Below are 27,183 nucleotides of genomic sequence, written 5' to 3'. Positions count from 1 at the left end.
TTGCCTCGGTATGTTTGATTAAATGAGATTGTCTTAACCTTAGAGAACGTCCTACAGTTATCAAAAGTTACAACAAAGGAGGACACTGGGTTTAGTAGTACAGTAAACACATGTCCCTGACTGCTACACCACAGCACAACCTGCTGTTAAAGACTGACATGAGGCCAGGTGAATTGAGGTACTTTAAATCCTCAATTAATAACTATTTGTAAGGTCTGAATTTCTCAATGTATCAATGTGCGAGAGTTTGACTTTCATTTATTAATCCAATCCCTTTATTTTATCCTGCTGGACCGGCACACCATATTTCCCTCTGGGATAATATATTAATAAAAATGTAATTGATTTATGTTGATTTGACCTTTGCGTGACCCCTATTGATCTGTGTCCCCTCGGTCAGATCTCCTTGGAGACGGAGCGTCTGGGGCCTCGTCGTGTGGAGGGGCTGAGGAGGGAGAATGAGGAGTGGATGAGGAAGGCTCACGCTGCCGTTCTCTCCATACAGGACCTTACCGTCAAGTTCTTTGAGACCACCGCCAGGGCTCAGAAAGGTACACACACACACACACACACACACACATATAAGGCCTTTTCACACTGGCATTGTTCTTCGCCCCGGGATATCTTAGCTCCAGGCTAGACTGGCCTGGGTTAGCGTAGCCTGTGTTCACATAAGTATTTGTCAACCCTGGGCTAAACTTTAGCCCTGGCTAAGGATTCACACTTGTATACCCAAGCCCTGGGCTAACTGACAAACACAACATGCGACCAACATCTCTGACGCACAACCAATATTATAAGCAATTTATTAACACAATATTTCCTGTTGCTTCTAGCATTTGATTTCCAACAGTGATGCTTTGTATAAACTTTGCTGTCTGCCTGTCTGACATCGGAAACAATGTTTCACTTTTGAAATTCTATCTCGCTCCTGTACAGAGATTGCAGTGAATGAACGAGACGTCAACTTTTCTGATCCAGGCGAAATCATGCAACAATATTATTATCATGTATATATGCAATTAAATGTCAATAGAAAAGCTATGAAAACAGAGGAAAATGGATTGTTTGCTGCCCTTCCAGCTGTAGAGTTTGTAGCTTTAGTTGGCTAAGTGAGAAGACCTTAGCCAGCCTGCATAGCAACCATTTTTGTTAGGCATAGCAACCATTGTTTTTTCACTGATTTAAAGTATTTTGGTTTTTGTCCTCAGGATTAAATAGTATGAATTTACTTATCAAAATAACCTTCAGAACGCATTACAGGCCTCACAAGCATATGTAAATTGAGTGTCGCTTTTGTGATTGGACAGTGATCATTCTAGGTGTTGTTCTTGACACAGTTTCACACATGCTTTTTTGGCGCTGTGTTTCTGGGACTAACCCCGAAAAGTCGGTACTAACCCTGCTCCGGAGCAGGACCAGCTAGTTCTGGGCTAAGGTTGGTGCTAGCCCACTTTAGAATGTGCAAGTGTGAACTAGAGGTCGACCGGATAATTAGGGCCGATTTCAAGTTTTCATAACAATCGGAAATCGGTATTTTTGTACACCGATTTGGCTGATTTTTTTATTTTTATTTTTTTACACCTTTATTTAATCTTTATTTAACTAGGCAAGTCAGTTAAGAACACATTCTTATTTTCAATGGCGGCCTAGGAACGGTGGGTTAACTGCCTCGTTCAGGGGCAGAATGACAGATTTTTACCTTGTCAGCTCGGGGGATTCAATCTTGCAACCTTACAGTTAACTAGTCCAACGCTCTAACCACCTGATTACATTGCACTTCACGAGGAGCCTGCCTGTTACGCGAATGCAGTAAGCCAAGGTAAGTTGCTAGCTAGCATTAAACTTATCTTATAAAAAACAATCACTCAATCAATCATAATCACTAGTTAACTACACATGGTTGATGATATTACTAGTTTATCTAGCGTGTCCTGCGTTGCATATAATCGATGCGGTGCGTATCGTTGCTCCAACGTGTACCTAACCATAAACATCAATGCCTTTCTTAAAATCAATACACAGAAGTATATATTTTTTAAACCTTTTATATTTAGCTAAAAGAAATCCAGGTTAGCAGGCAATATTAACCAAGTGAAATTGTGTCACTTCTCTTGCATTCATTGCACGCAGAGTCAGTGTATATGCAACAGTTTGGGCTGCATAATTTGCCAGAATTTTACATAATTATGACATAAAATTGAAGGTTGTGCACTGTAACAGGAATATTTAGACTTATGGATGCCACCCGTTAGATAAAATACGGAACGGTTCCGTATTTCACTGAAAGAATAAACTTCTTGTTTTCGAGATGATAGTTTCCGGATTCGACCATATTAATGACCTAAGGCTCGTATTTCTGTGTGTTATTATGTTATAACTAAGTCTATGATTTGATAGAGCAGTCTGACTGAACGGTGGTAGGCAGCAGCAGGCTCGTAAGCATTTATTCAAACAGCACTTTCGTGCGTTTTGCCAGCAGCTCTTCGTTGTGCTTCAAGCATTGCGCTGTTTATGACTTCAAGCCTATAAACTCCCGAGATTAGGCTGGTGTAACCGATGTGAAATGGCTAGCTAGTTAGCGGGGTATGCGCTAATAGCGTTTCAAACGTCACTCGCTCTGAGACTTGGAGTGGTTGTTCCCCTTGCTTTGCATGGGTAACGCCGCTTCGAGGGTGGCTGTTGTCGATGTGTTCCTGGTTCGAGCCCAGGTAGGAGCGAGGAGAGGGACGGAAGCTATACTGTTACACTGGCAATACTAAAGTGGCTATAAGAACATCCAATAGTCAAAGGTTAATGAAATACAAATGGTATAGAGAGAAATAGTCCTATAATAACTACAACCTAAAACTTCTTACTTGGGAATATTGAAGACTCATGTTAAAAGGAACCACCAGCTTTCATATGTTCTCATGTTCTGAGCAAGGAACTTAAACGTTAGCTTTTTTACATGGCACATATTGCACTTTTACTTTCTTCTCCAACACTTTGTTTTTGCATTATTTAAACCAAATTGAACATGTTTCATTATTTATTTGAGGCTAAATTGATTTTATTGATGTATTATATTAAGTTAAAATAAGTGTTCATTCAGTATTGTTGTAATTGTCATTATTACAAATACATTTTAAAAAATCGGCCGATTTAAAACTTCTTATGGCTGCAATCCCGGTAACGGGATGATATGACAACAGCCAGTGAAAGTGCAGGGCGTCAAATTCAAAACAACAGAAATCTCATAATTAAAATTCCTCAGACATAAATGTGTTTTATACCATTTTAAAGGTAATCTTGTTGTTAATCCCACCAAAGTGTCCGATTTCAAATAGGCTTTTCAGCGAAAGCACTACAAACGATTATGTTAGGTCACACCAAACCACAATAAACACAGCCATTTTTCCAGTGAAAGATAGCAGTCACAAAAAGCAGAAATATAGCTAAAATTAATCACTAACCTTTGATGATCTTCATCAGATGACACTCATAGGACTGCATGTTACACAATACATGCATGTTTTGTTTGATAAAGTTCATATTTATATTTAGAATTCTGAGTTTACATTAGCGCGTTACATTCACTAGTTCCAAAAACATCCAGTGATAGTGCATAGCCACATCGTTTCAACAGAAATACTCATCATAAATGTAGCTCAGAACAAGAGTCAAATTAGCCGCCTTGTTGGAGTCAACAGAAACCAGAAATACATGATAAATGTTTCCTTACCTTTGATGATCTTCATCAGAATGCACTCCCAGGAATCACAGGTCCACAATAAATGCTTGATTTGTTTGATAATGTCCGTTATTTATGTCCAATTAGCTACTTTGGTTAGCGCGTTTGGTAAACAATTCCAAAGTCACAAAGCGCGTTCACTAAAACGTGACGAAATGTCCAAAAGTTCCGTAACAGTCAGTAGAAACATGTCAAACGATGTATTGAATAAATCTTTAGGATGTTGTTAACATACATCTTGAATAACGTTCCAACCGGATAATTACATTGACTTCAAATGAGCGATGGAACAGAGCTGCCTCTCACGTGAACGCGCGTGGTGAATGCATGGTCACCTCATGGCAGTGGTTACTCATTCCAGTCTCCTTTGGCCCCCCTTCACAGTAGAGTCATCAAAGTTCTATTGACTGTTGACATCTAGTGGAAGCCGTAGGAAGTGAAAACTCATCCATATCTCGCTGTAATTTCAATGGGAGCTTGGTTGAAAATCTACCATCTACCAATCTACCAGCCAAATCCAAACAGGAAGTGGTTTTTGCCTGCCATATGAGTTCTATTATACTCAAAGACATAATTCAAACAGTTTTATAAACTTCAGAGTGTTTTCTATCCAATACTAATAATAATATGCATATATTAGCAACTATGACTGAGGAGCAGGCCGTTTACTCTGGGCACCTCTGTGCACCTTTCATCCAAGCTACTCAATACTGCCCCTGCAGCCATAAGAAGTTAATCGGGATCGTCTTTGTTTGGGCCCCCAATAATTGGTATCGGTATCGGCGTTGAAAAATCATAATCGGTCGACCTCTAGTGTGAACACTCCCTTATCCCTGGGCTAAAATCTCCCTTAGCCCCAGGCTAAAATCTCCCTTAGCCCCAGGCTAAAATCTCCCTTAGCCCCAGGCTAAGGTGCAGTGTGAACACGCCTATAGAGAAACACACAGAGAAACACATAAACACACACAAACTCTGTACAGACAAACTCCAGAGCCATGAATTATCCAGATGGCAGATCACCCCCTCAGTCAGACCATAATCTCCAGGCTTTAAACTGCTCTCCCAGAATCCCCAAACTAACCATAACCCAACTATCCACTGGCTCCACACTGACTACAAAGTCTATAACTATTCCCAAACATGTAAATCATTTGTTTTTGTCTCCAGCTTAGGCAGTACAGACCCCTAGAAATCAGCAGATAGCCCTCTAGTGGTGAAAGTAAGAACTGACTAAAATGCACAGAGGGGTATTCTGTCAAGGACATATCTTGTAAAAACAATATATATATAGAGGCATACTAAGACAAAATAAATGTGACATGGTGTGCAAATGATAACACATACGTGCCTGTTGTGTTCTGTTTAAGCAAATAAACGCCCAAGCTATTGAAGTTTTACAGTAATTGTTCTGTGGGTGTGTGTGTTGCAGCGGTGTATGAGCGGATGCGTGTGGACCAGAGGAAGTTTGGCAAGTCGACGTGGGCTGCAGCTGTGGACCGCATGGAGCGTCTGCAGTACGCCGTCTCCAAGGAAACGCTGCAGTTGATGAGGGCCAAGGAGATCTGCCTGGAGCAGAGAAAACACAGCCTGAAAGAGGAGGTATTACTCCTATATTACAGTACTACAACTAATACTATTACTATACTACTACTGTTATTATAGTAATAAATAGTCAACTGATGAGGGCCAAGGAGATCTGCCTGAAGCAGAGGAAACACGGCCTGAGAGGGGAAGTACTGATAAATCTATATAGCATTTTTCAAGATGCTCAAAGCACATTGTATTGGGGAATCATGCCTCATCCACCACCAATGTGTATCACCTACCTGGGTGATGCCACGGCAGCCATTTTACACCAGATATCTCACCACACATCAGGTACACCAGGGATGGGCAACTGGCGGCGGCCCCCCTTCTGAAGGCCCTCAGATCAATAAAACAAAAAAAACTCAGCCGGGTCTCAAATTTCTGTTGCAGTTAGAATAGTAGAATAACCAAGGTGCAATTTCGAAATGCACATGTGTGTACGCAGACCCGCCAGCAACTGCGGCCCTTCATGATGAGTTCAGATTTCTTGTGGCCCTCACTCCCATCAAAGTTGTCCATCCCTGATGTACACAATACTCTGATTCTCTGTCTGTGTTTCTGCCCATCTATGTCTGTCTGTCTCAGATGCAGAGCCTGCAGGAGGGAGAGAATGCCATGCAGCGGTTGGACCAGATGGAGGCGCTGTACTATGAGCTCCAGCTGCAGCTCTATGACATCCAGGCTGAGGTGCTGCGCTGTGAGGAACTGCTGCTCAACGCCCAGCTCACCAGCCTCCGCAGACAGATCACTGGTAATACTATGCACTTTATACCTGTTACTTCTAAGTAACATTCAGACTAGGAACTGCTGCTCAACGCCCAACTCACCAGCCTCCCCAGACTACTATACATCTATACCTGTTACTGTTAATGAACCACTAGACCTGTTCTAACTGCTCAGCTCCAAAGCCTCTGTAGAAACACTACTAGTGAGGTTATCTAACAGTGTACCTCTCTGCGCCCTTCCCTCCCCAGAGCGGCAGGACGAGGTAGTGTACTATGATGCGTATGAGAGTCCTGATGCCATGCGGAGGGTAGAGGACCCCTCGGCCTCTCTTCCCCCCCTCAGAGACAAGCTCAGCCAGCTGCAGCAGAAGACCAGACAGCTAGAGGCACGCAGGGGACGCATCACCGCCAAGAAGGCCTACCTTAAAACCAAAAAGGTAATAATCAACCAATCACACGCTTAGCTCTGGACTTACTAACAAATCAAAGCCATGAAAGCCTACCTCGAAATCAAAAATATGTAGAAAAGTAAAACCAATACTTTCAATCCTCCTGTAATGTGTTGGCTGTAATATGTCTTGTTTATCTGTAACCAGGAGATCTGTATCATCAACCACAACCAGAAGATACAGCAACGCCAAGGTAGTAAGGACGACCAGACCCATCAAGCACTGCAACAGGTACACTGATATGTTTCATTAGTGTTTGTGTTGATTCTAGAGGTCGACCGATTATGATTTTTCAACGCCGATACCAATACCGATTATTGGAGGACCAAAAAAAGCCAATAACGATTAATCGGACGATTTTTATATATATATTTGTAATAATGACAATTACAACATACTGAATGAACACTTTTATTATAACTTAATATAATACATCAATAAAATCTATTTAGTCTCAAATAAATAATGAAACATGTTCAATTTGTTTTAAATAATGCAAAAACACAGTGTTGGAGAAGAAAGTAAAAGTGCAATATGTGCCATGTAAAAAAGCAAATGTTTAAGTTCCTTGCTCAGAACATGAGAACATATGAAAGCTGGTGGTTCCTTTTAACATGAGTCTTCAATATTCCCAGTTAAGATGTTTTAGGTTTTAGTTATTAAAGGAATTATGATGCGTCGACTATTTATCTCTATACCATTTGTATTTCATACACCTTTGACTATTGGATGTTCTTATAGGCACTTTAGTATTGCCAGCCTAATCTCGGGAGTTGATAGGCTTGATAAATTGATAAGTCATAAACAGAGCTGTGCTTCATGCATTGCTAAGAGCTGCTGGCAAACGCAGTAAAGTGCTGTTTGAATAAATGCTTACGAGCCTGCTGCTGCCTATCACCGCTCAGTCAGACTGCGCCATCAAATATCAAATCATAGACTTAATTATAATAAACACACAGAAATACGATCCTTAGGTCATTTTTAATATGGTCAAATCCGTAAACTATTATTTCGAAAACAAAACGTTTATTCTTTCAGTGAAATACGGAACCGTTCCATATTTTATCGAACGGGTGGCAACCCTAAGTCTAAATATTGCTGTTACGTTGCGCAACCTTCAATGTTATGTCATAATTATGTAAAATTCTGGCAAATTAATTACGGCCTTTGTTAGGAAGAAATGGTCTTCACACTGTTCGCAACGAGCCAGGCGGCCCAAACTGCTGCATATACCCTGACTCTGCTTGCACCGAACGCAAGAGAAGTGACACAATTTCCCTAGTTAATATTGCCTGCTAACATTAATTTCTTTTAACTAAATATGCAGGTTTAAAAAAAAATATACTTCTGTTTATTGATTTTTAGAAAGGCATTGATGTTTATGGTTTGGTACATTTGTGCAACGATTGTGCTTTTTTCGCGAATGCGCTTTTGTTAAATCATCACCCGTTTGGCGAAGTTGAAGTAGGCTGTGATTCGATGATAAATTAACAGGCACCGCATTGATTATATGCAAAGCAGGACAAGCTAGTTAACCTAGTAATAGCATCAACCATGTGTGGTTAACTAGTGATTATGTGAAGATTGATTGTTTTTTATAGTTAGCTAGTTTAATGCTAACTAGCAACTTACCTTGGCTCCTTGCAGCCACAGGTCATTTTGATGCTGCACTCGCGTAACAGGTGGTCAGCCTGCCACGCAGTTTCCTCGTGGATTGCAATGTAATCGTCCATAATCGGTGTCCAAAAAGGCAGATTACCGATTGTTATGAAAACTTGAAATCGGCCCTAATTAATCGGCCATGCCTCTAGTTGATTCAGTGTTATGGGAATGATGGTGAATAGTTCCTCATCCTGTCTGTGTTTCTCCATAGCGAGGGGAGGAGCAGGAGGAAGAGGAAGAGGAGGAGAAGAGTAACGCCAGAATGAGTATGGATAGGTCGAGAACTCTGGACAGACTACGCAGCTTCAAACAGGTGAGAGGACGCAGTTACTTCTGAATAACACAGTCTAAACCTCTCATGTTGAGTACATCTTAGGTTGACGCTGTGTTTAGACGCATGTTGTAACTTTTGTTTTTTTGTCTGTTGCAGCGTTTCCCTGGTCAGGTGACTCTGAAGTCCAGCAGACTGCGTATGTCCCACGGCCACTCTCGGAGGAAAACCTCCTCTCCCCTCTCCCCCGCGGGGAGGCCTGAGACCCTGGCTGCCAGTGTCCAAACAGACACTGTTGACCTCCCTGAGCTCTCTGCTCCTCCCTCTGATGCCTGTGGTCACCAGAGTGTCTCTCTAACCCCGCTAGGGGGCGCCACTGAGCCTCTCTCTGCCCCCTCTCTTCCTCCCCTCTCAGCGATCCCCTCCTCTGCCCCTCCACCTCCTCCCCCTCCTCCTCCCCCACCCGTTCCCTCCTTAGATGACCTCTCCAGTGAGGGAGTTGAGTGGGCTCACCCCACTAGCCCAGTCCGGCAGTCCAAGGCTGGGTCGGATTCAGAGCCTCTCCCCCTGGCTCCCTTCTCCCCACGTTTCTTTGACAGCAGTCAGCTGCAGACAGCCAGAAAGAAACTGAAGAAGACAGCCATGCTGGACTCCTCACAATGGAGGAGAGGTCAGACATGACAACATACTGTTACCTGGATTTTAAAGGAATATATCAGAATCATAACTTGACTAGATTTTTAACATTGTTCCATTCTCCCATCTCTCCAGCGAGTTCTCCCATGGACGAGGTCCTGAACTCCCTGAAGAGAGGCAGCTTCCACCTGCGTAAGGCTGAGCTGAGAGTCCTAGCCCCCGACCCAGACGATGACGAGAGCAACAACATCCTGGCCCAGATTCGGCAGGGTGTCCGGTTGAAGAAGGTGCGGACGCAGCCGGAACAGCAGCGGCACACCAAGGGCTTGTTCCCCCACTCTGCCGACGCTCTGACCCGTTCCATCCATGAAGCCCTGAGACGCATCAAGGAGGCTTCGCCTGAGTCTGAGTCTGAGGACGAAGGCCTGCCCTGCACCGACTGGGAGAACTAGATACAAGATACACACACCGGCACCGACTGGGACTCTGACCTTTGACCTCAGCCACTACCATCTACTATTTCTGGCTCCACATTGACAGACTGAAAGCTGAGTAGAGATGTTTCCTGAGTAGAGATGTTAATTATTTCTTACTATTTCTTCTCGTCTTTGTAATGGACCAATAGCCTTTGCTCCTGGTTTTCTGTGTTGTGCTGACTTCTCACGCTCTACATAAAATAATTCCTTCACTCGATTCCTTCTTTTTCCTGGACCAAGCGGGGGAATAAGGCTCCTTGTCAGTGCACTGACTGGAGAGCTAGGGTTCTGGGATCCCTTTATATAGAATTAACTATGAGGTTGGAGAGGTTAGGTTGCTGGGGTGAGTTTGTTTTCCGTTTGACAGGATTGAGTGTTTCCTTTAATGTTAATTCAACCCCCCATAGAATAAAGTGTGATATTGTTTGGCTGGAACAAAATGCCTGCACTCACACCGTCCAGTCCTCTGCGGGTGAGCGTGGCAACCCCTGGTGTCGAGAAGTCATGATATTTTTCTCTGTAAAACCAGTGCCCTTTAAAGTCAGCTGATCTGTCCAGCTCTACAAAGACAGGTGTCATTCATTCCATACTCTATATTCATATTCCATCATGACATGTGTTTCTATTGATGGTTTTTAAAGTGTGCTTTTACCTTCTTTTTAAGGTCGTTTTCATTTAGAAAGGAGTTTCTTTTTCTTTTTTTCACCACTTTATTTTCACTGATATTATTTTTCACGAGTCCACTATTACCGTGGAGTCGCTTCACCTTATCTACGCCTGATTCTTCTATCTGTTGTATCTAAGAGTTGTCAAAACTGAAACTATTTCTATAGGAACAATCTGTGTTTACTGTAATGAATCATGTTGAAGAGAAAATGATGTACTGTTTGGAACTGAAGGACTGTGTGTACAACTGCTGTCCAAGTTGACATTTGGCCAGGTCAAAGGTGGTAGTACTGTATTTTTCCGGTCTTGAAAAACGCTCAGATAGAAATGTATGGTGCAGAACTGATATGATTGTCGGTCATGTAGAACAGGGATCTTGTCAGCTCTATTCATTATATTTCTATCTGTGTTTACCTCACTGAATCCACCAGTGGTATGGTACTGGTAACTAACCACAGTGAGTCAGTAGGCTGAGCATATGGGGCTCATGCTTCATGCTGTGTCTTCATGGCAAGTGGTCAAAACCCAATCATGTGACTTTCTGCAGCGTCCGCATATCTCTGACTGGGTTTCTAGTCTGAAGTGGCTTCTTCTCCTTCATCTGCACTGATCTATAAATGGTAGGTAGGTGACAGCAACACAGTAGAATGACTCAGAGGAATTAGCTTTTCACTGTAGATTTTTTTTAGTGCAGCTGTAGAGAAGTTTAGGAGTGTAGAGGCAGCCATTTTAGTTATATTGAGATGCCCCCTTCCTAGTCCTGTCTCATGGTCTCTAGACATATACAGTACAAACCTGTCTGTTGGAAAATCACTTTCATTTTTGTCAGTTTTCTTCATTGTATTTGGGGTCTTTAAGTATTTTATACATGATTTGTAAAATCTTTTGTATTATTCATTTCCATCTCTTCTTTCTGTCTTTAGCTAACACTACAGTTTGACCTATAACCTTATGCATGTGGCTGGCCTGGTCTGATTTGAAGATGAGTCCGTCACTAGATAAGTGCAATATTATTATATTAAACTGAAATGTAATATATAATGTAATGAAATGTACATCCTGAAAATACATTGGCATGCTTAAAAACATCCTAAGTATTTATTGAGTAAAACAAGAATTTATAAAGCAATACCATACAAAATGTAAATGTGCTTTAATGTTAGTTTTTTTTGCCTTTTACTCTCGTTTTACTGTTATTGCATTCCTAACTGCTTTATATATCCCATTATATTTTTTCCCTTCAAAATAAAACCAAGTACCAAAATGTCTTCCTGTCCTGTTCTTTGACTTGGCATCACAGAGCCATTAGAACTCAACTCAGCCTTTGGCCAAACCAGACAGCCTTTTGTTGGGTCTAGTACATCATGCACATCCACATGAGGTCAACCACAAATAGTATTTCATAAAAATACAGCCAAACAATCCCCTTTTAGGCAGTGAGTGGATGTGATGTTATACAAGAAGCATCAGGACAGGAACTGAAGTGAGTGCAGATTAGAGAAAACAAGGAGGAACATTCAGATAGTGAAAAATGACAACCCTTCATTTGTTAAATTTTTAAAAACATTTTACTATAAACTCAATTACAATTGTTTAAGCATGTGGTATAATCATTTAAAATTATTACTCAAACATTATTCCCTTTCAAATTGTAGTACAGATCATAATTGAAAACGCCAACCAGCCCAGAAACCACATTCAAATCTCTCAAAGATACCAGAACCAACAAGCCCTTAATAGTGTTCTTCAGGTATACATATAGTTTTATTTTTTATACATTATCACAGATTTTTGGCAATAGTAAACCCGACAAAAGTACCGTAGTTAGCTACCATTGATGCATCTTTGTACCAAAGGCAATGTCAGCAAAATTCATATTCTGTACAGGAAAACATTTGGCAAAAGGAAATAATGTCTCTGCAAACCACACCTGCTATGCACAAGGGTCTCTGTAAATCCATTTCCTTTTAAAATAGTTCAAAAATATTGCCCGTTTTTTTTTTACACCAAAAAAAATAAAATAATCTACCTTGACACCCACATACCAGACATGAAAATCATTAAGTTCAAAGAAAAATGTGTGTCATAAAGTTCTCAATCTGTGGTTATAATATATCTGGAATAATAAATTAAGGGAAAACATAGGAACCAATCAATCACTGCACTTCAAGTTGTAACAGAAACAAGGGGAGGGAAAATAAAGAAAAATCATTTTGGATTCACCCAAACATTCAATTCCATTTTCACAAGTGCACTATAAATTTGTTATATTAGTATTTGTAATACAAAAGTTTATAGAAAGGAAAGACTTTTGTAGTAACTGCTGACCCAAACCCCAGCTTCTGGCCTTGGGTTGGCATTGTTCCCACCTTGTCTCTCCTTACATTTCCCAGAAGAGGAGGAAAATACCTGAAAGTGAGACTGAAATGTGTATTTTTACTCTTGACGCTCTCTCTTTATATTGCTCATTTAGTATATAGAAGGTTGTCCCAGATCGGTCCTCAATCTTGGACAAGATGCCACATTCTTCTTTAATCTCCATGGAAATGTTGTGATAGGAGGAGGACATTAGGAGCATTTAATAACAAGGTCACTGGGAGGTCATCTGTCTGACCTCTGACCCTTAGTCCTAGCCCAGTGTTAGATGGAGCCTCGGAGCAAACGACCATAGAGTCCAGTGAAACGCTGTAAGGACCAGTGAGTACAACTGTCTACATCTCCATGACCTCATCTAATCAGACTGTCCATTTGGCTGACAATGATATCTCCATAGTAACCAGAGCAATAATAGTACTGTAGTAATAACTGAATAATAAAGTGGTATATGCAGAATAGTTAGAAAACAGACCTGAATGCATGACGGACAACAGCAAAGATTAAACAAAAACATCCACCAGCAACTCATCTGAACTTTGCACCAAATAAATATAGAAAATGAGGGCTTCCTATTTCTGTTAATAGTGTCTGTAATGGAAGAAAAACCCAAAGCAAAATAACCCACCATATTCAACGTCCTCTCCTATGGAATGCTAGCCAGACTTGGCAAAAAAAAAGCAGAGAGAAAATAGATATTTGAGCAGCTTGTAGTCTGTAATGTGTAAAGAACATCCCACAGGGAGAGAGAAGAGATGGAAGGCAGGGCCCAAACAAAGCCTCGACAGGACCTCTGAAGTGTGTGTGTATAAAGTGTGTGAGTATGTTCATATAGTATACAGGTGTACCAGCAATATGTAGTGAACATTAGCCAAAACTAGAGAATCCAAGCGAGCAAGTCTATCTATTTACAATTATGTTCAAGCAGGTGGCATAATCAACACATGCTTGATTATGTGCATGTTAGTGTGAGTGAAGAATAATGACTGTATGTACTAATAACAGTGTGAATATTTTCATACAGTGCCCTCGTGCACGGACTACAATTCCTTCTCCAGTCACTATGTTATTATGGTGGTGATGGTGCTCCACTTGGGGGCTCTGTTGTAGCACTTCTCTTGTCTATTCTAGCTGCTGCTGTCCTCGATGAGTCTGGCTAGGCTGTCTCGGAGCTCTGTCAGCTCAAAGATCTTCCCGTCCAGCAGCTCCAGCAGGGACCGCAGACTCTTCCTGAAGGCCTCGCTCTCTAGCTGACTGCCCTCCAGACGCAGCTCTAACTCCCCCAGCTGGGCCTCCAACGTTTGGTTCCTCTCCTCAGTCTCCTGGGGGTGGGGTAGAGGGGGGGGGTGTTGTGTTAACGTGTGCACACAGCAAACTTACTCATACAGTGGCTTGAAAAAATATTCATACCCCTTGGATTCTTCACATTTTATTGTGTTAAAAAGTGTGATTAAAAAGGTCCTGTGTGGCTCAGATGGTAGAGAGCATGGTGCTTGCAAAGTCATGGTTGTGGGTTGGATTCCCACGGGGACCAGTACAAATAACAAATGTATCCACTCACTACTATGTCGCTCTGGATAAGACGTTCTAAAACTTTGGGGGAGGGGGGCGTCCTAAACTGACATATGGAATTGTTTTCAAATGGTCATACTATGGATAATTTAGCTATTTGGTCCTACAATTCGAATTGTAGGACCCCTTTAAGTATCAATTACTTGGTAAAATATAGATTTTCTAAAGCCCATAGAAACGCATCGAATAACATTCATAAATGGCAAAAAGTACAAAAAAAAAATGAAATCCTAAGATACAAGGATAAAGTGTCTGTCCTAACAACATTATTATCCTTAATTTTTTTAATCAAGCTGCCGGAAGTATTTTTGGGGCTGCAGATGTTTTGCCCGCACTGCAAAGGGCTATATCAGTCCGCTAATACAGGACTATTAAAGGCCCAGTGCACCATTTTTATTCAAAGATATCCAGTACCAGTCAAAAGTTTGAACACACCTACTCATTCAAGTACTACTCACTAATTTTTCTTTATTTTGACTATTTTCTACATTGTATAAAAATAGTGAAGACATCAAAACTATGAAATAACACATATGGAATCATGTAGTAACCAAAAAAAAGTGTTAAATAAATCAAAATATATTATATAATTGAGATTCTTCAAAGCAGCCACCCTTTGCCTTGATGACAGCTTTGCACTCTTGGCATTCTCTCAACCAGCTTCATGAGGTAGTCACCTTGAATGCATTTCACTTAACAGGTGGGCCTTGTTAAAAGTTACATAGAGGAATTTCTTTCTTTCTTAATGCATTTGAGCCAATCAGTTGTGTTGTGACTAGGTAGGGGTGGTATACATTAGATAGCCCTATTTGGTAAAAGACGAAGTCCATATTATGGCAAGAACAGCTCAAATAAGCAAAGAGAAATGACAGTCCATCATTACTTTAAGACATGAAGGTCAGTCAAAGCGGGACATTTCAAGAACTTTGAATGTTTCTTCAAGTGCAGTCGCAAAAACCATCAAGCGCTATGATGAAACTAGCTCTCATGAGGACCGCCACAGGAAAGGCAGTGTTACCTCTGCTGCAGAGGATAAGTTCATTAGAGTTAACTGCACCTCAGATTGCAGCCCAAATAAATGTGTCACAGAGTTCAAGTAACAGACACATCTCAACATCAACTGTTCAGAGGAGACTGCATGAATCAGGCCTTCATGGTCAAATTGCTGCAAAGAAACCACTACTAAAGGACAACAATAATAAGAGACTTGCTTGGGCCAAGAAACACGACCAATGGACATTAGACCGGTGCAAATCTGTCTTTTGGTCTGATGAGTCCAAATTTGAGATTTTTGGTCCCATCCACAGTGTCTTTGTGAGACGCAGAGTAGGTGAACAGAAGATCTCTGCATGTGTGGTTCCCACCGTGAAGCATGGAGGAGGTGGTGCGATGGTGTGGTGGTGTTTTTGCTGGTGCCACTGTCCGTGATTTATTTAGAATTCAAGGCACACTTAACCAGCATGGCTACCACAGCATTCTGCAGAGATACACCATCCCATCTAGTTTGCACTTAGTGGGACTATCATTTGTTTTTCAACAGGACAATGACCCACCACACCTCCAGGCTGTGTAAGGGCTATTTGACCAAGAAGGAGAGTGATGGAGTACTGCATCAGATGACCTGGCCTTCCCAATCACCTGACCTTAACCCAATTGAGGTGGTTTGACTTTCAAACACAGGTCCCTCAATTCAATACTGTAAGGTCCCTCAATTCAACACTTGACTGAGGGACCTTACATATGTTGTATGGGGGACAGAGGAAGAGGTAGTCATTCAAAAATCATCTCAAGCCCTATTATTTCACAGAGTGAGTCCATGTAACTTATTAGATTTTTACTCCTTTACTAAATTAGACTTGCCTGATCAAAATGGCTTAATACTTATGCAATGACTATATTTAAGTAATCAAATTTGTATATATCTTAAACATAGACATTGTCATTATAATATTTTGAGTACATTGCTGACAAAAAAAGACAATTAAAATCATTTTAATCCCACTTTGTAACACAATAAAATGTGTAGAAATCCAAAGGGTCTGAATACTTTTGCAAGGCACTGTATAGACAAACACACAAAGACAAAACACACACCCACACTTATAAACACAAAGACAAACACGCACAAACCAACAAACACACACTGCAGTGAAAACAGATGTCTGAGGCCCAGTGTGGTGTGCAGTGCAATACAGTAGTGTTGTTCATTAGTCTCACCTGTAGTTTTTGTGTTAGCGATTCCTTCTGAATCTGGAACTCATTGGCACTCTCCACTTCCTCTTTCAACCTCTCTAGTTCCTGCAGGGAGGGAAAATATACAATCACAGGGCTCACATGTACGTTTTCTCCCTCACAAATACAGTTTACACACACACACACCTCCTCCTTGGCCTTTAATGCTGACTCCAGTTCTTCTATCGTCTGGTTGAGCTCAGTCTTCTGGGATTTGATGACTGGCGTCTGACCACTAACACACTCCAGCTCTGTCACCTGAGGACACACAGTGTTGGTAATCATATCGTTTTTATGTTCTTTGTGTAACCACTCTGATCTGTTTGTGTAGCCTCTCTCTAGTATCCCTTTATAAAGTCAGTCTTACCCGTTTGTGTAGTCTCTCTCTAGTATCCCTTTATAAAGTCAGTCTTACCCGTGTGTGTAGTCTCTCTCTAGTATCCCTTTATAAAGTCAGTCTTACCCGTTTGTGTAGTCTCTCTAGTATCCCTTTATAAAGTCAGTCAGTCTTACCCATTTGTGTAGTCTCTCTCTAGTATCCCTTTATAAAGTCAGTCAGTCTTACCCGTTTGTGTAGTCTCTCTCTAGTATCCCTTTATAAAGTCAGTCTTACGCGTGTATGTAGTCTCTCTAGTATCCCTTTATAAAGTCAGTCTTACGCGTGTATGTAGTCTCTCTCTAGTATCCCTTTATAAAGTCAGTCTTACCCATTTGTGTAGTCTCTCTAGTATCCCTTTATAAAGTCAGTCAGTCTTACCCATTTGTGTAGTCTCTCTCTAGTATCCCTTTATAAAGTCAGTCAGTCTTACCCGTTTGTGTAGTCTCTCTCTAGTATCCCTTTATAAAGTCAGTCTTACGCGTGTATGTAGTCTCTCTCTAGTATCCCTTTATAAAGTCAGTCAGTCTTACCCATTTGTGTAGTCTCTCTCTAGTATCCCTTTACAAAGTCAGTCAGTCTTACCCATTTGTGTAGTCTCTCTCTAGTATCCCTTTATAAAGTCAGTCTTACGCGTGTATGTAGTCTCTCTCTAGTATCCCTTTATAAAGTCAGTCTTACCCATTTGTGTAGTCTCTCTAGTATCCCTTTATAAAGTCAGTCAGTCTTACCCGTTTGTGTAGTCTCTCTCTAGTATCCCTTTATAAAGTCAGTCTTACCCGTTTGTGTAGTCTCTCTCTAGTATCCCTTTATAAAGTCAGTCTTACGCGTGTATGTAGTCTCTCTCTAGTATCCCTTTATAAAGTCAGTCTTACGCGTGTATGTAGTCTCTCTAGTATCCCTTTATAAAGTCAGTCTTACCCGTTTGTGTAGTCTCTCTCTAGTATCCCTTTATAAAGTCAGTCTTACGCGTGTATGTAGTCTCTCTAGTATCCCTTTATAAAGTCAGTCTTACCCGTTTGTGTAGTCTCTCTCTAGTATCCCTTTATAAAGTCAGTCTTACGCGTGTATGTAGTCTCTCTAGTATCCCTTTATAAAGTCAGTCTTACCCGTTTGTGTAGTCTCTCTCTAGTATCCCTTTATAAAGTCAGTCTTACGCGTGTATGTAGTCTCTCTCTAGTATCCCTTTATAAAGTCAGTCAGTCTTACCCATTTGTGTAGTCTCTCTCTAGTATCCCTTTATAAAGTCAGTCTTACGCGTGTATGTAGTCTCTCTAGTATCCCTTTATAAAGTCAGTCTTACGCGTGTATGTAGTCTCTCTCTAGTATCCCTTTATAAAGTCAGTCTTACCCGTTTGTGTAGTCTCTCTAGTATCCCTTTATAAAGTCAGTCAGTCTTACCCGTTTGTGTAGTCTCTCTCTAGTATCCCTTTATAAAGTCAGTCTTACGCGTGTATGTAGTCTCTCTCTAGTATCCCTTTATAAAGTCAGTCTTACGCGTGTATGTAGTCTCTCTCTAGTATCCCTTTATAAAGTCAGTCTTACCCATTTGTGTAGTCTCTCTAGTATCCCTTTATAAATTCAGTCAGTCTTACCCGTTTGTGTAGTCTCTCTCTAGTATCCCTTTATAAAGTCAGTCTTACCCGTTTGTGTAGTCTCTCTCTAGTATCCCTTTATAAAGTCAGTCTTACGCGTGTATGTAGTCTCTCTCTAGTATCCCTTTATAAAGTCAGTCTTACGCGTGTATGTAGTCTCTCTAGTATCCCTTTATAAAGTCAGTCTTACCCGTTTGTGTAGTCTCTCTAGTATCCCTTTATAAAGTCAGTCTTACCCGTTTGTGTAGTCTCTCTCTAGTATCCCTTTATAAAGTCAATCAGTCTTACCCGTTTGTGTAGTCTCTCTAGTATCCCTTTATAAAGTCAGTCAGTCTTACCCGTTTGTGTAGTCTCTCTCTAGTATCCCTTTATAAAGTCAGTCTTACCCGTTTGTGTAGTCTCTCTCTAGTATCCCTTTATAAAGTCAGTCTTACCCGTTTGTGTAGTCTCTCTCTAGTATCCCTTTATAAAGTCAGTCAGTCTTACGCGTATGTAGTCTCTCTCTAGTATCCCTTTATAAAGTCAGTCAGTCTTACGCGTGTATGTAGTCTCTCTAGTATCCCTTTATAAAGTCAGTCTTACCCATTTGTGTAGTCTCTCTCTAGTATCCCTTTATAAAGTCAGTCTTACGCGTGTATGTAGTCTCTCTCTAGTATCCCTTTATAAAGTCAGTCTTACGCGTGTATGTAGTCTCTCTCTAGTATCCCTTTATAAAGTCAGTCTTACGCGTGTATGTAGTCTCTCTCTAGTATCCCTTTATAAAGTCAGTCTTACGCGTGTATGTAGTCTCTCTCTAGTATCCCTTTATAAAGTCAGTCTTACGCGTGTATGTAGTCTCTCTCTAGTATCCCTTTATAAAGTCAGTCTTACGCGTGTATGTAGTCTCTCTCTAGTATCCCTTTATAAAGTCAGTCTTACGCGTGTATGTAGTCTCTCAGCCTCCTCCTGGTAAGCAGCCAGTTGTTGTTTCCACTGTTTGACGTTGGCTGTGGACTCCAGCAGAGCTGCTGTCAGCTTGGCATTGTTGCCCTTCAGGGCTGCCAGCTCGGCCTCCCAGTGCTTGTTAATACTGGACGAACTGGAGACAGACAGACACTTCAGCAGAGTTTCAGTGACCATGACCCAGACATCGGTGCCAAGACCCAGACCCAGTGTATTGAGACACATGACAAGACCAACTGACCAAGACTGCTTTTTTGTGGTCACGACTGGTCTTAAGACTGCAAGATCAAGACTCCATCTTTGATATAAACTCAATCATTGTTTTCCTGAGTTTCTTAACAAATTAACAATGCTGTCATTTGACTAGAAGACTATGAACCATTCCAGCACCAATGTACAAATACATGTTCAACTTCATGTTCATCAGCATTACTGACCTCAGAGGCTAGAGTGGACATGAGGGGAACCATGTATGGTGAATACGGAGGGGTGGGGGAGTGAAATACATTTTCCATTTATTTAGTCATTCATAATTAAAATCAGCGCTACACAGTGTTTTGATATAATGCTTAACTGCTGTCCAGGGTTCTGGGACCACATGAATAAGAGATGGATGACTGGACACATTCAGGGACGGGCGGACCACGCACACGCAGTGCTGCTGCTGTGAGGTCCCAGTGAACAGCTAAACCCCTCCAATACCAGACTGAACTTGGGAGCACAGTGGAGCACAGTGGAGCACAGTGGAGCACAGTGGAGCACTGTGGAGCACTGTGGAGCACTGTGGAGCACTGTGGAGCACTGTGGAGTACTGTGGAGTACTGTGGATGTTCAGCTTGTACAAGGGAAGATGAAAGTTTTAAAGGAAGGAATTGGAAGATAGTTTTTGTATCAATTGGTATTATCTTACCATTTCCAAAGAGAACTGAATGTGCTCATTTATTCAGCCTTCACCCACTGACCGACCATGCCTTGCCCACTGAGGGGAACTATCTTTGTGCTTGACACCCTACTCCAGCCCCTGGCTTCAGAGCCTTGTTCTTACCTGTGGGAGAAGGGCAGTTGGTTCTGAGACGGCTCGGGACGGGGCTCGGGTGGGTGCTGCGGCATTTCAGGGGTGGTGCCCCTCTCGTCATCAGTGCCGTTGATGCTCTCCGGGGTCAAAGGTGACTGCAGGTCCCCGGTGGCCGACTCCTGGCAAGATGTAAACAATAAGGTTAAAGGAACAGAAATACAGTTGAACTGTATGTTCTCAGCTGCTGAGTAAATAAAATACTGATGTAATGTGGAGAGAATACCTGCACAATGAGTTACACTCCACAGAAAGTGATGTTTCAAGTGAGTTTTTGTTTCTCTCAAGTGAGTAGGCCTGTGTGTTTTCAAGTGAGCTTGTTGTTTTCTCACTTGAAAAAAGAAACATCGCTTTATGGGAGCATATCTGACACTGGGAGATCAGAGTTAATCTGAGACTGAGAAGGGATTAATTCATCTGTGTTAATCTGATATTAGGATGGGAGCGAGAGGGAGAAGTTGTTAAGCCACGGAGGGCAGGGTTCTCCCCAAAGAGTGGAACAGTGCCATTCAACACCTCAATTCTAGGGTAAATATACACTGTACTGTATAATGGACATTGTTTGGTCCATTTTTCTACAGCAGTGACAACATTGTGGGGAGACCACCTGAAGGGCTGGAGTGTTAGCCTGGGGTAGTTGGGGATTTCAACACTGGACTGGGGTAAGAGGGCGAAGCAGGAGGGTTATCGGAGACTAGGGTCAGATGACAATGATTTTGATTCCATTTTACCTTCTTTTTTACAGGTACTCTGAGAGGTACTCTGGGAGGTACTTTGTGAGGTACTTTGTGAGGTACTGAGAGCACATTCTTTTTTAGTGCAGCGACCTGGGGAAGAGTTGCAGGGGAGAAGAGATGGGTTGAATGAGCCAATTGAAAGCTGGGGATGGTTAGGCCAGGTTGGGAGTTTAGCCAGGACACTAGAGTTAACACACTTGCCATGAGAGTACTGGCTTCAGAAACTCCCATTAGGAATTAGTTTAACATCTCATCCAAGAGTAGTGCTTTGCAGGTAGTGTTTCCAATCACTTCCTGTGATACCTAAATCACTTGGGGTCCATTCACTCCCATTGTTTTCTGGTAACAAAATGTTAGTGGTGGGTTATACAAAACCACCAGGTGCTTTGCAGTCTATACCGGCCCAAAAGCTACATTTAATGTGAGGAAACAGGTTTCTTTTTAATTAAGGTGAGTAAGTAGGTGTTGGTGAACTATCCCATCTGAGGTAGGGGTGTGTGTTGTTGGCACTACCTGAGAGGGGGTGCTGGTGAGTTCCATCTTCTCCTGGGATTTCTCCTTGGCTAATCGGGCCGCCTCTTTAAACTCTGCAAACTTCTCTGCAAACTGAGAAAGAACCACAATGACACAGACAACACTGACTAAACTAGTCTGTGTGTGTGTATGTGGTGTGTTTGTGAGCTCAACTTTGGCGATGTGTGTGTGTACCTTGAGCAGGTGGTTCTCTGAGGAGAAGCCCAGGCCATAGACGGTGTTGGCTCGGCTGTCGGCCCACTGGCCAAACTTCTGGGAGGTCTTGGTGAAGGTCATGTTGGGGGTGATGGTGCTGTTGATGATTGCCTGGGGAAGGAGAGAGGAGTTGTATGAATCACAAAAGCAATGCTGACCCATTTGCCTAAAAGATGAGTGGGCTTGTTGTTTTCTGGACGTTTTCCTTCAGCAACAGTAACAACTAGATGTGTTATCTGTGTTTGTGTCAGACGAAAAGTGTGTGTGTCAGACGAAAAGTGTGTGTGTCAGACGAAAAGTGTGTGTGTGTGTGTGTGTGTGTGTGCACACAGGAAGCCGTCAATGAGAGGAGAGGCCCCAGTGAGGCTGATTGACTCTACTGGCATCGACCACAGTGGGTGAGGGAGACAGGAAGGTGGGCGAGGCACACTGTTGGCCTGTTAGTTCTATGTAAAGCTCTGTGTGTGAAAAGTTGTGTGTGTGTATGTAAACTCAGCAAAAAAAGAAATGTCCTCTCAGTGTCAACTGTGTTAATTTTCAGCAAACTTAACATGTGTAAATATTTGTATGAACATAACAAGATTCAACAACTAAGACATAAACTGAACAAGTTCCACAGACGTGACTAACAGAACTGGAATAATGTGTCCCTGAACAACGGGGGGTCAAAATCAAAAGTAACAGTCAGTATCTGGTGTGGCCATCAGCTGCATTAAGTACTGCAGTGCATCGCCTCCTCATGGACTGCACCAGATTTGCCAGTTCTTGCGGTGAGATGTTACCCCACTCTTCCACCAAGGCACCTGCAAGTTCCCGGACATTTCTGGGGGGGTATGGCCCTAGCCCTCACCCTCCAATCCAACAGGTCCCAGACGTGCTCAATGGGATTGAGATCCGGGCTCTTCGCTGGCCATGGCAGAACACTGACATTCCTGTGTTGCAGGAAATCAGCCATACTGCTTGTTTTGTGCGTGGTGGCATTGTCATGCTGGAGGGTTATGTCAAGATGAGCCTGCAGGAAGGGTACCACATGAGGGAGGAGGATGTCTTCCCTGTAACGCACAGCGTTGAGATTGCCTGCAATGACAACAAGCTCAGTCAGATGATGCTGTGACACACCGCCCCAGACCATGACGGACCCTCCACCTCCAAATCGATCCCGCTCCAGAGTACAGGCCTCGGTGTAATGCTCATTCCTTCGATTTATTGCCCTGGCCATATCTGCAGTCCTCATGCCTCCTTGCAGCATGCCTAAGGCACGTTCACGCAGATGAGCAGGGACCCTGGGCATCTTTCTTTTGGTGTTTATCAGAGTCAGTAGAAAGGCCTCTTTAGTGTCCTACGTTTTCATAACTGTGACCTTAATATCCTACTGTCTGGAAGCTGTTAGTGTCTTAATGACCGTTCCACAGGTGCATGATAATTAATTGTTTATGGTTCATTGAACAAGCATGAGAAACAGTGTTTAAACCCTTTACAATGAAGATCTGTGAAGTTATTTAGATTTTTACTAATTATCTTTGAAAGACAGGGTCCTGAAAAAGGGACATTTCTTTTTTGATGAGTTTAGTTACTTCGGGCTGTGTGGATGTTGATGACGAGTATATGCTAGAGTGGCAGGCAGGCAGCACCTCAGCACAGCCCACCGTCTCTCTGCTATTTCCAGCTCAGCACAGTAGCAGTAGCCCCACAGTTGAGGTCACCTATTCGCTAGCTTTACAGCACCAAGGGTCACATGCAAAGCAGTGTAGAGAGTGTGTGTGTGTGGAGAGCTTTACATAACGTTGCGGTACTAAAATAGCTCCTCCCCTGCACCCCTCTGAAGACTAAAATAATTTTTGTTACAACAGAACAGGCCACAACGCCCCCATGCCACTACCAACCATGGGCTCTGCTGCTACCACTGGCCATGGAAACACACACACACGTGGGAAATGTAGTGTGTGTGTGTGTGTGTGTGAGTGAGACTACAACTTTCTTCAATCTTTGGTTCTGTCTGTCCGTGTCTGTAGGGACGGTCAAATGTGTAAAGTCTGCCTGTGGGAAAGAGAGGGAATACTGTACACAAGTACGGATGTGTGTTTCACGTGCTGTATGTAGTCTGTGTACATCAATCCATGATTGATTCTAACGGATCTATAGCGCGGCGTGCCCTGAGCCTGAGGGAGCCTTCCTGTTGCCACTTCTAATCCCCTTGCTGAGGGGGAACCATGCACTGTATACATTGCCTTCAGAAAGTATTCATACCCCTTGACTTCTTGCACATTTTGGTGTGTTACAGCCTGAATTCAAATTCTACACACAATACCCTATAATAACAAAGTGAAAACATGTTTTTAGAAAAATGTGCTAATATTTATTGGAAATGAAATACAGAAATCTAATTTGCATAAGTATTCACACCCCTGAGTCAATACTTTGTAGAAGCACCTTTGGCAGCGATTACAGCTGTGAGTCTTTCTGGGTAAGTCTCTTAAGAGCTTTCCACACCTGGATTGTGCAACATTTGCCCATTATTATTTTCAAAATTCTTCAAGCTCTGTCACATTGGTTGGTGATCATTGCTAGACAACCATTTTCAGGTCTTGCCAGATTTTCAAGTAGATTTCATTCAAAACTGTAACTCGGCCACTCAGGAACATTACCTGTCTTCTTGGTAAGCAACTCCAGTGTAGATTTAGGGCAGCAGGTAGCCTAGCGGTTAAGAGCATTGGGCCAGTAACTGAAAGGTTGTTGGAACAAATACTTGAGCCAACTAGGAGAAAAAAAATCTGTTGATGTGCCCTTGAGCAAGGCACTTAACCATAATTGCTCCTGTAAGTCGCTCTGAATAAGAACGTCCGCTAAATTATTATAATGTTTTGGTGAAATCCTTGAGTGGTTTCCTTCCTCTCTGGCAACTGAGTTAGGAAGGACGCCTGTATCTTTGTAGTGACTGGGTATATTGATACACCATCCAAAGCGTAATTAATAACTTCCCCAAGCTCAAAGGGATATTCAATGTCTGCTTTTTTTTACCCATCTACCAATAGGTGCCCTTCTTTGCTATGCATTGGAAAACCTCCCTGGTCTTTGTGGTCGAGTCTGTGTTTGAAATTCACTTCTCAACTGAGGGACCTTACAGATAATTGTATGTGTGGGGTACAAGGACGAGGTAGTCATTCAAAAATTATGTAAAACACTATTATTGCACTCAGAGTCCATGCTTATTGACTTGTTAAGCCACATTTTACTCCTGAACTTTAGGCTTGCCATAACAAAAGGGGTTGAATACTTATTGACTCACTAAATTTCAGCTATTCATTAAATTGGTAAACATTTTGAAAAACATATTTCCACTTTAGCATTATTTAAATGTGGGAAAAGTCAAGGGGTGTGAATACTTTCTGAAGACACTGTATATCTTCCCTCTCCTTTTACACAACTTTGCTGCACACACACGCACACCAAAACACACACACACACCTTAGAGCCGTCCAGACTGATGATGCGGTAGACGTTGCGCGTGCTGTCGTAGAAGTAGGAGACTGTGACGGCGTGTTTACTGGTGGGAACCCAGTTCTTCTTGGTGGTGGGGTCGATCTGGAAGACATGTGCCCTCGTACTGAAGATAGGCTGCTCTCTGTAGGGGAAACAGGGGGGGGGGGGGGGTCAGTATATACATAGGAATTAAACTCACCACCCAGTTGTTGGTTCGTACAGCTGCGCCATGGGAAACAAAAGTACTGGGAGTGTGTGAGGGCTGAGGTAGGAGTGTGGAGTGTGTGTGGTAGGTGACACACACAGCCTCCCAGAGATCGCTACACACATCCATTCTTCACAGTCACCTGCAGCACACTGCACTGGCCATGACTGAGAGGGGGAAAACACACACACACACACACACACACACACACACACACACACACACACACACACACACACACACACACACACACACACACACACACACACACACACACTTCAGTTCCAGTATTTGTGTGTGGTATCTTCAATCCAGATGGAGCCCATTAACATTAACAAGGAGTTTTAATACCAGCACTAGAAAGACAAACATTACTTAGCCACAGACAGAAATCACTTACTAGAAATGAATGGATGTAACATTGAAGTTAATCAAATTGACTGGCTGGGTACATTAAGGTACTAAAACAGGAGCAACAGGGATAAACGATTTTCCACTAGTCCATTAATTAATTACAGTTAACGTGCCTTTGCTAAGACAATAGAGAGGAGGTTCATTAAAGATGATGCATCCACAGCACAGGGCCACGTTTAAAAACTGTTACGGCTGCCTGATAAATATAATAAAATATTAAAGTATGGGCTCCCGAGTGGCGCAGTGGTCTAAGGCTCTGCATCTCAGTACTAGAAGTGTCACTACAGACACCTTGATTCGAATCCAGGCTGTATCACAACCGGCCGTGATTGGGAGTCCCATAGGTCGGCGCACAATTGGCCCAGCATCGTCCGGGTTTGGCCGGTGTAGGCCGTCATTGTAAATAAGAATTTGTTCTTAACTGACATGCCTAGTTAAATAAAGGTTCAATAAAAGGAAGTGGTTCTTCAACATAATGTTCTTTGACAATGTATAGGTTGGTAGCATTAAAGCTACCAACCTATACTGTGCTACTTGGGAGATAAGAGGAGAGTAGTGATATTAGCCTGACGACTCACTACATTTTTGTAATTCTTCGGCTGCTCTGTCGTTCGCTACATACTTTAGTCTGAGACTGCCATTACTGAAGTGGTTTCTGGTGACGAGTGGTGTTGTACAAAACAAAGTCATCAGTGACTGGCTCTGGCCCAACCTATCGGTTTCTGGACCAATCAGACGGCCCCGAAAGTGCGGAGAAGAAACTAACGTCTGTGAGTGTGGCGTAGCGTTTGGCCGCAGCAAGGAGTCTGGGTAGCCAGGCAATATAGGATTGAAAAAAATGTAATGGGATAAAAGAATGAAAGGAACTGATGGAATAAGGTCTGGAGGAGAGGATGCGAGAGAGAAAGAGCATGTGTGTTAGGGTGAGAGAGAATTAGCTGGAGAGAAGTGGGTCTAATTTCAACCGCCCTGCCTGTGAGTGAGTGTGAGTTTTAAAAGCAGCCGTAGGAAGGGCATATATGCAAATTTTCTGCCACAGAGCTGAACAATGAGAGCCCCCCCACACACACACACACACATCACTCCTCCCATTATATCACACACAGGAGTCAGGGGGAAATAGGAACAATAAGGCTTGAAAGCTGCACACTGATTCTGCTAAAGTTAAAAGGGAAGTGGAGCTAAGCTTTTACACAGAAAGTACACAATCCAGAATACAGTCCATTAACGTACTGTATGTGATCGACTGGG

General features: G+C 42.4%; 2 protein-coding genes across 2 annotated transcripts in view; one reads left to right on the top strand and one right to left on the bottom strand.

Moving 5' to 3' along the window:
• LOC120025750 (junction-mediating and -regulatory protein-like) overlaps nt 1-11,473 on the top strand; it is a 68,613-nt gene extending 57,140 nt beyond the window's left edge. The window contains exons 3-10 of the mRNA XM_038970362.1: nt 401-551; nt 5,163-5,332; nt 5,906-6,071; nt 6,295-6,482; nt 6,642-6,725; nt 8,368-8,469; nt 8,587-9,097; nt 9,199-11,473. Coding sequence (XP_038826290.1) covers nt 401-551; nt 5,163-5,332; nt 5,906-6,071; nt 6,295-6,482; nt 6,642-6,725; nt 8,368-8,469; nt 8,587-9,097; nt 9,199-9,515 — 1,689 coding nt within the window. The 3' untranslated portion in view covers nt 9,516-11,473. The remainder of the gene's footprint in view (nt 1-400; nt 552-5,162; nt 5,333-5,905; nt 6,072-6,294; nt 6,483-6,641; nt 6,726-8,367; nt 8,470-8,586; nt 9,098-9,198) is intronic.
• Nucleotides 11,474-13,705: 2,232 nt separating this feature from the next.
• LOC120026233 (homer protein homolog 1-like) lies at nt 13,706-25,466 on the bottom strand (the record flags this gene model as incomplete). Its single annotated transcript, XM_038971057.1, has 8 exons — nt 13,706-13,900; nt 16,368-16,448; nt 16,530-16,640; nt 19,272-19,431; nt 20,341-20,489; nt 21,618-21,710; nt 21,813-21,944; nt 25,299-25,466. Coding segments are annotated over 8 exons (1,089 nt in total), but the record flags the coding sequence as incomplete, so codon positions are not given.
• Nucleotides 25,467-27,183: the final 1,717 nt, after the last annotated feature.

This window comes from Salvelinus namaycush, chromosome 31 (genome assembly GCF_016432855.1).
Source record: "Salvelinus namaycush isolate Seneca chromosome 31, SaNama_1.0, whole genome shotgun sequence".
Classification (NCBI taxonomy): Eukaryota; Metazoa; Chordata; class Actinopteri; order Salmoniformes; family Salmonidae; genus Salvelinus; species Salvelinus namaycush.
This window is presented reverse-complemented; position numbering and strand designations above follow the sequence as displayed.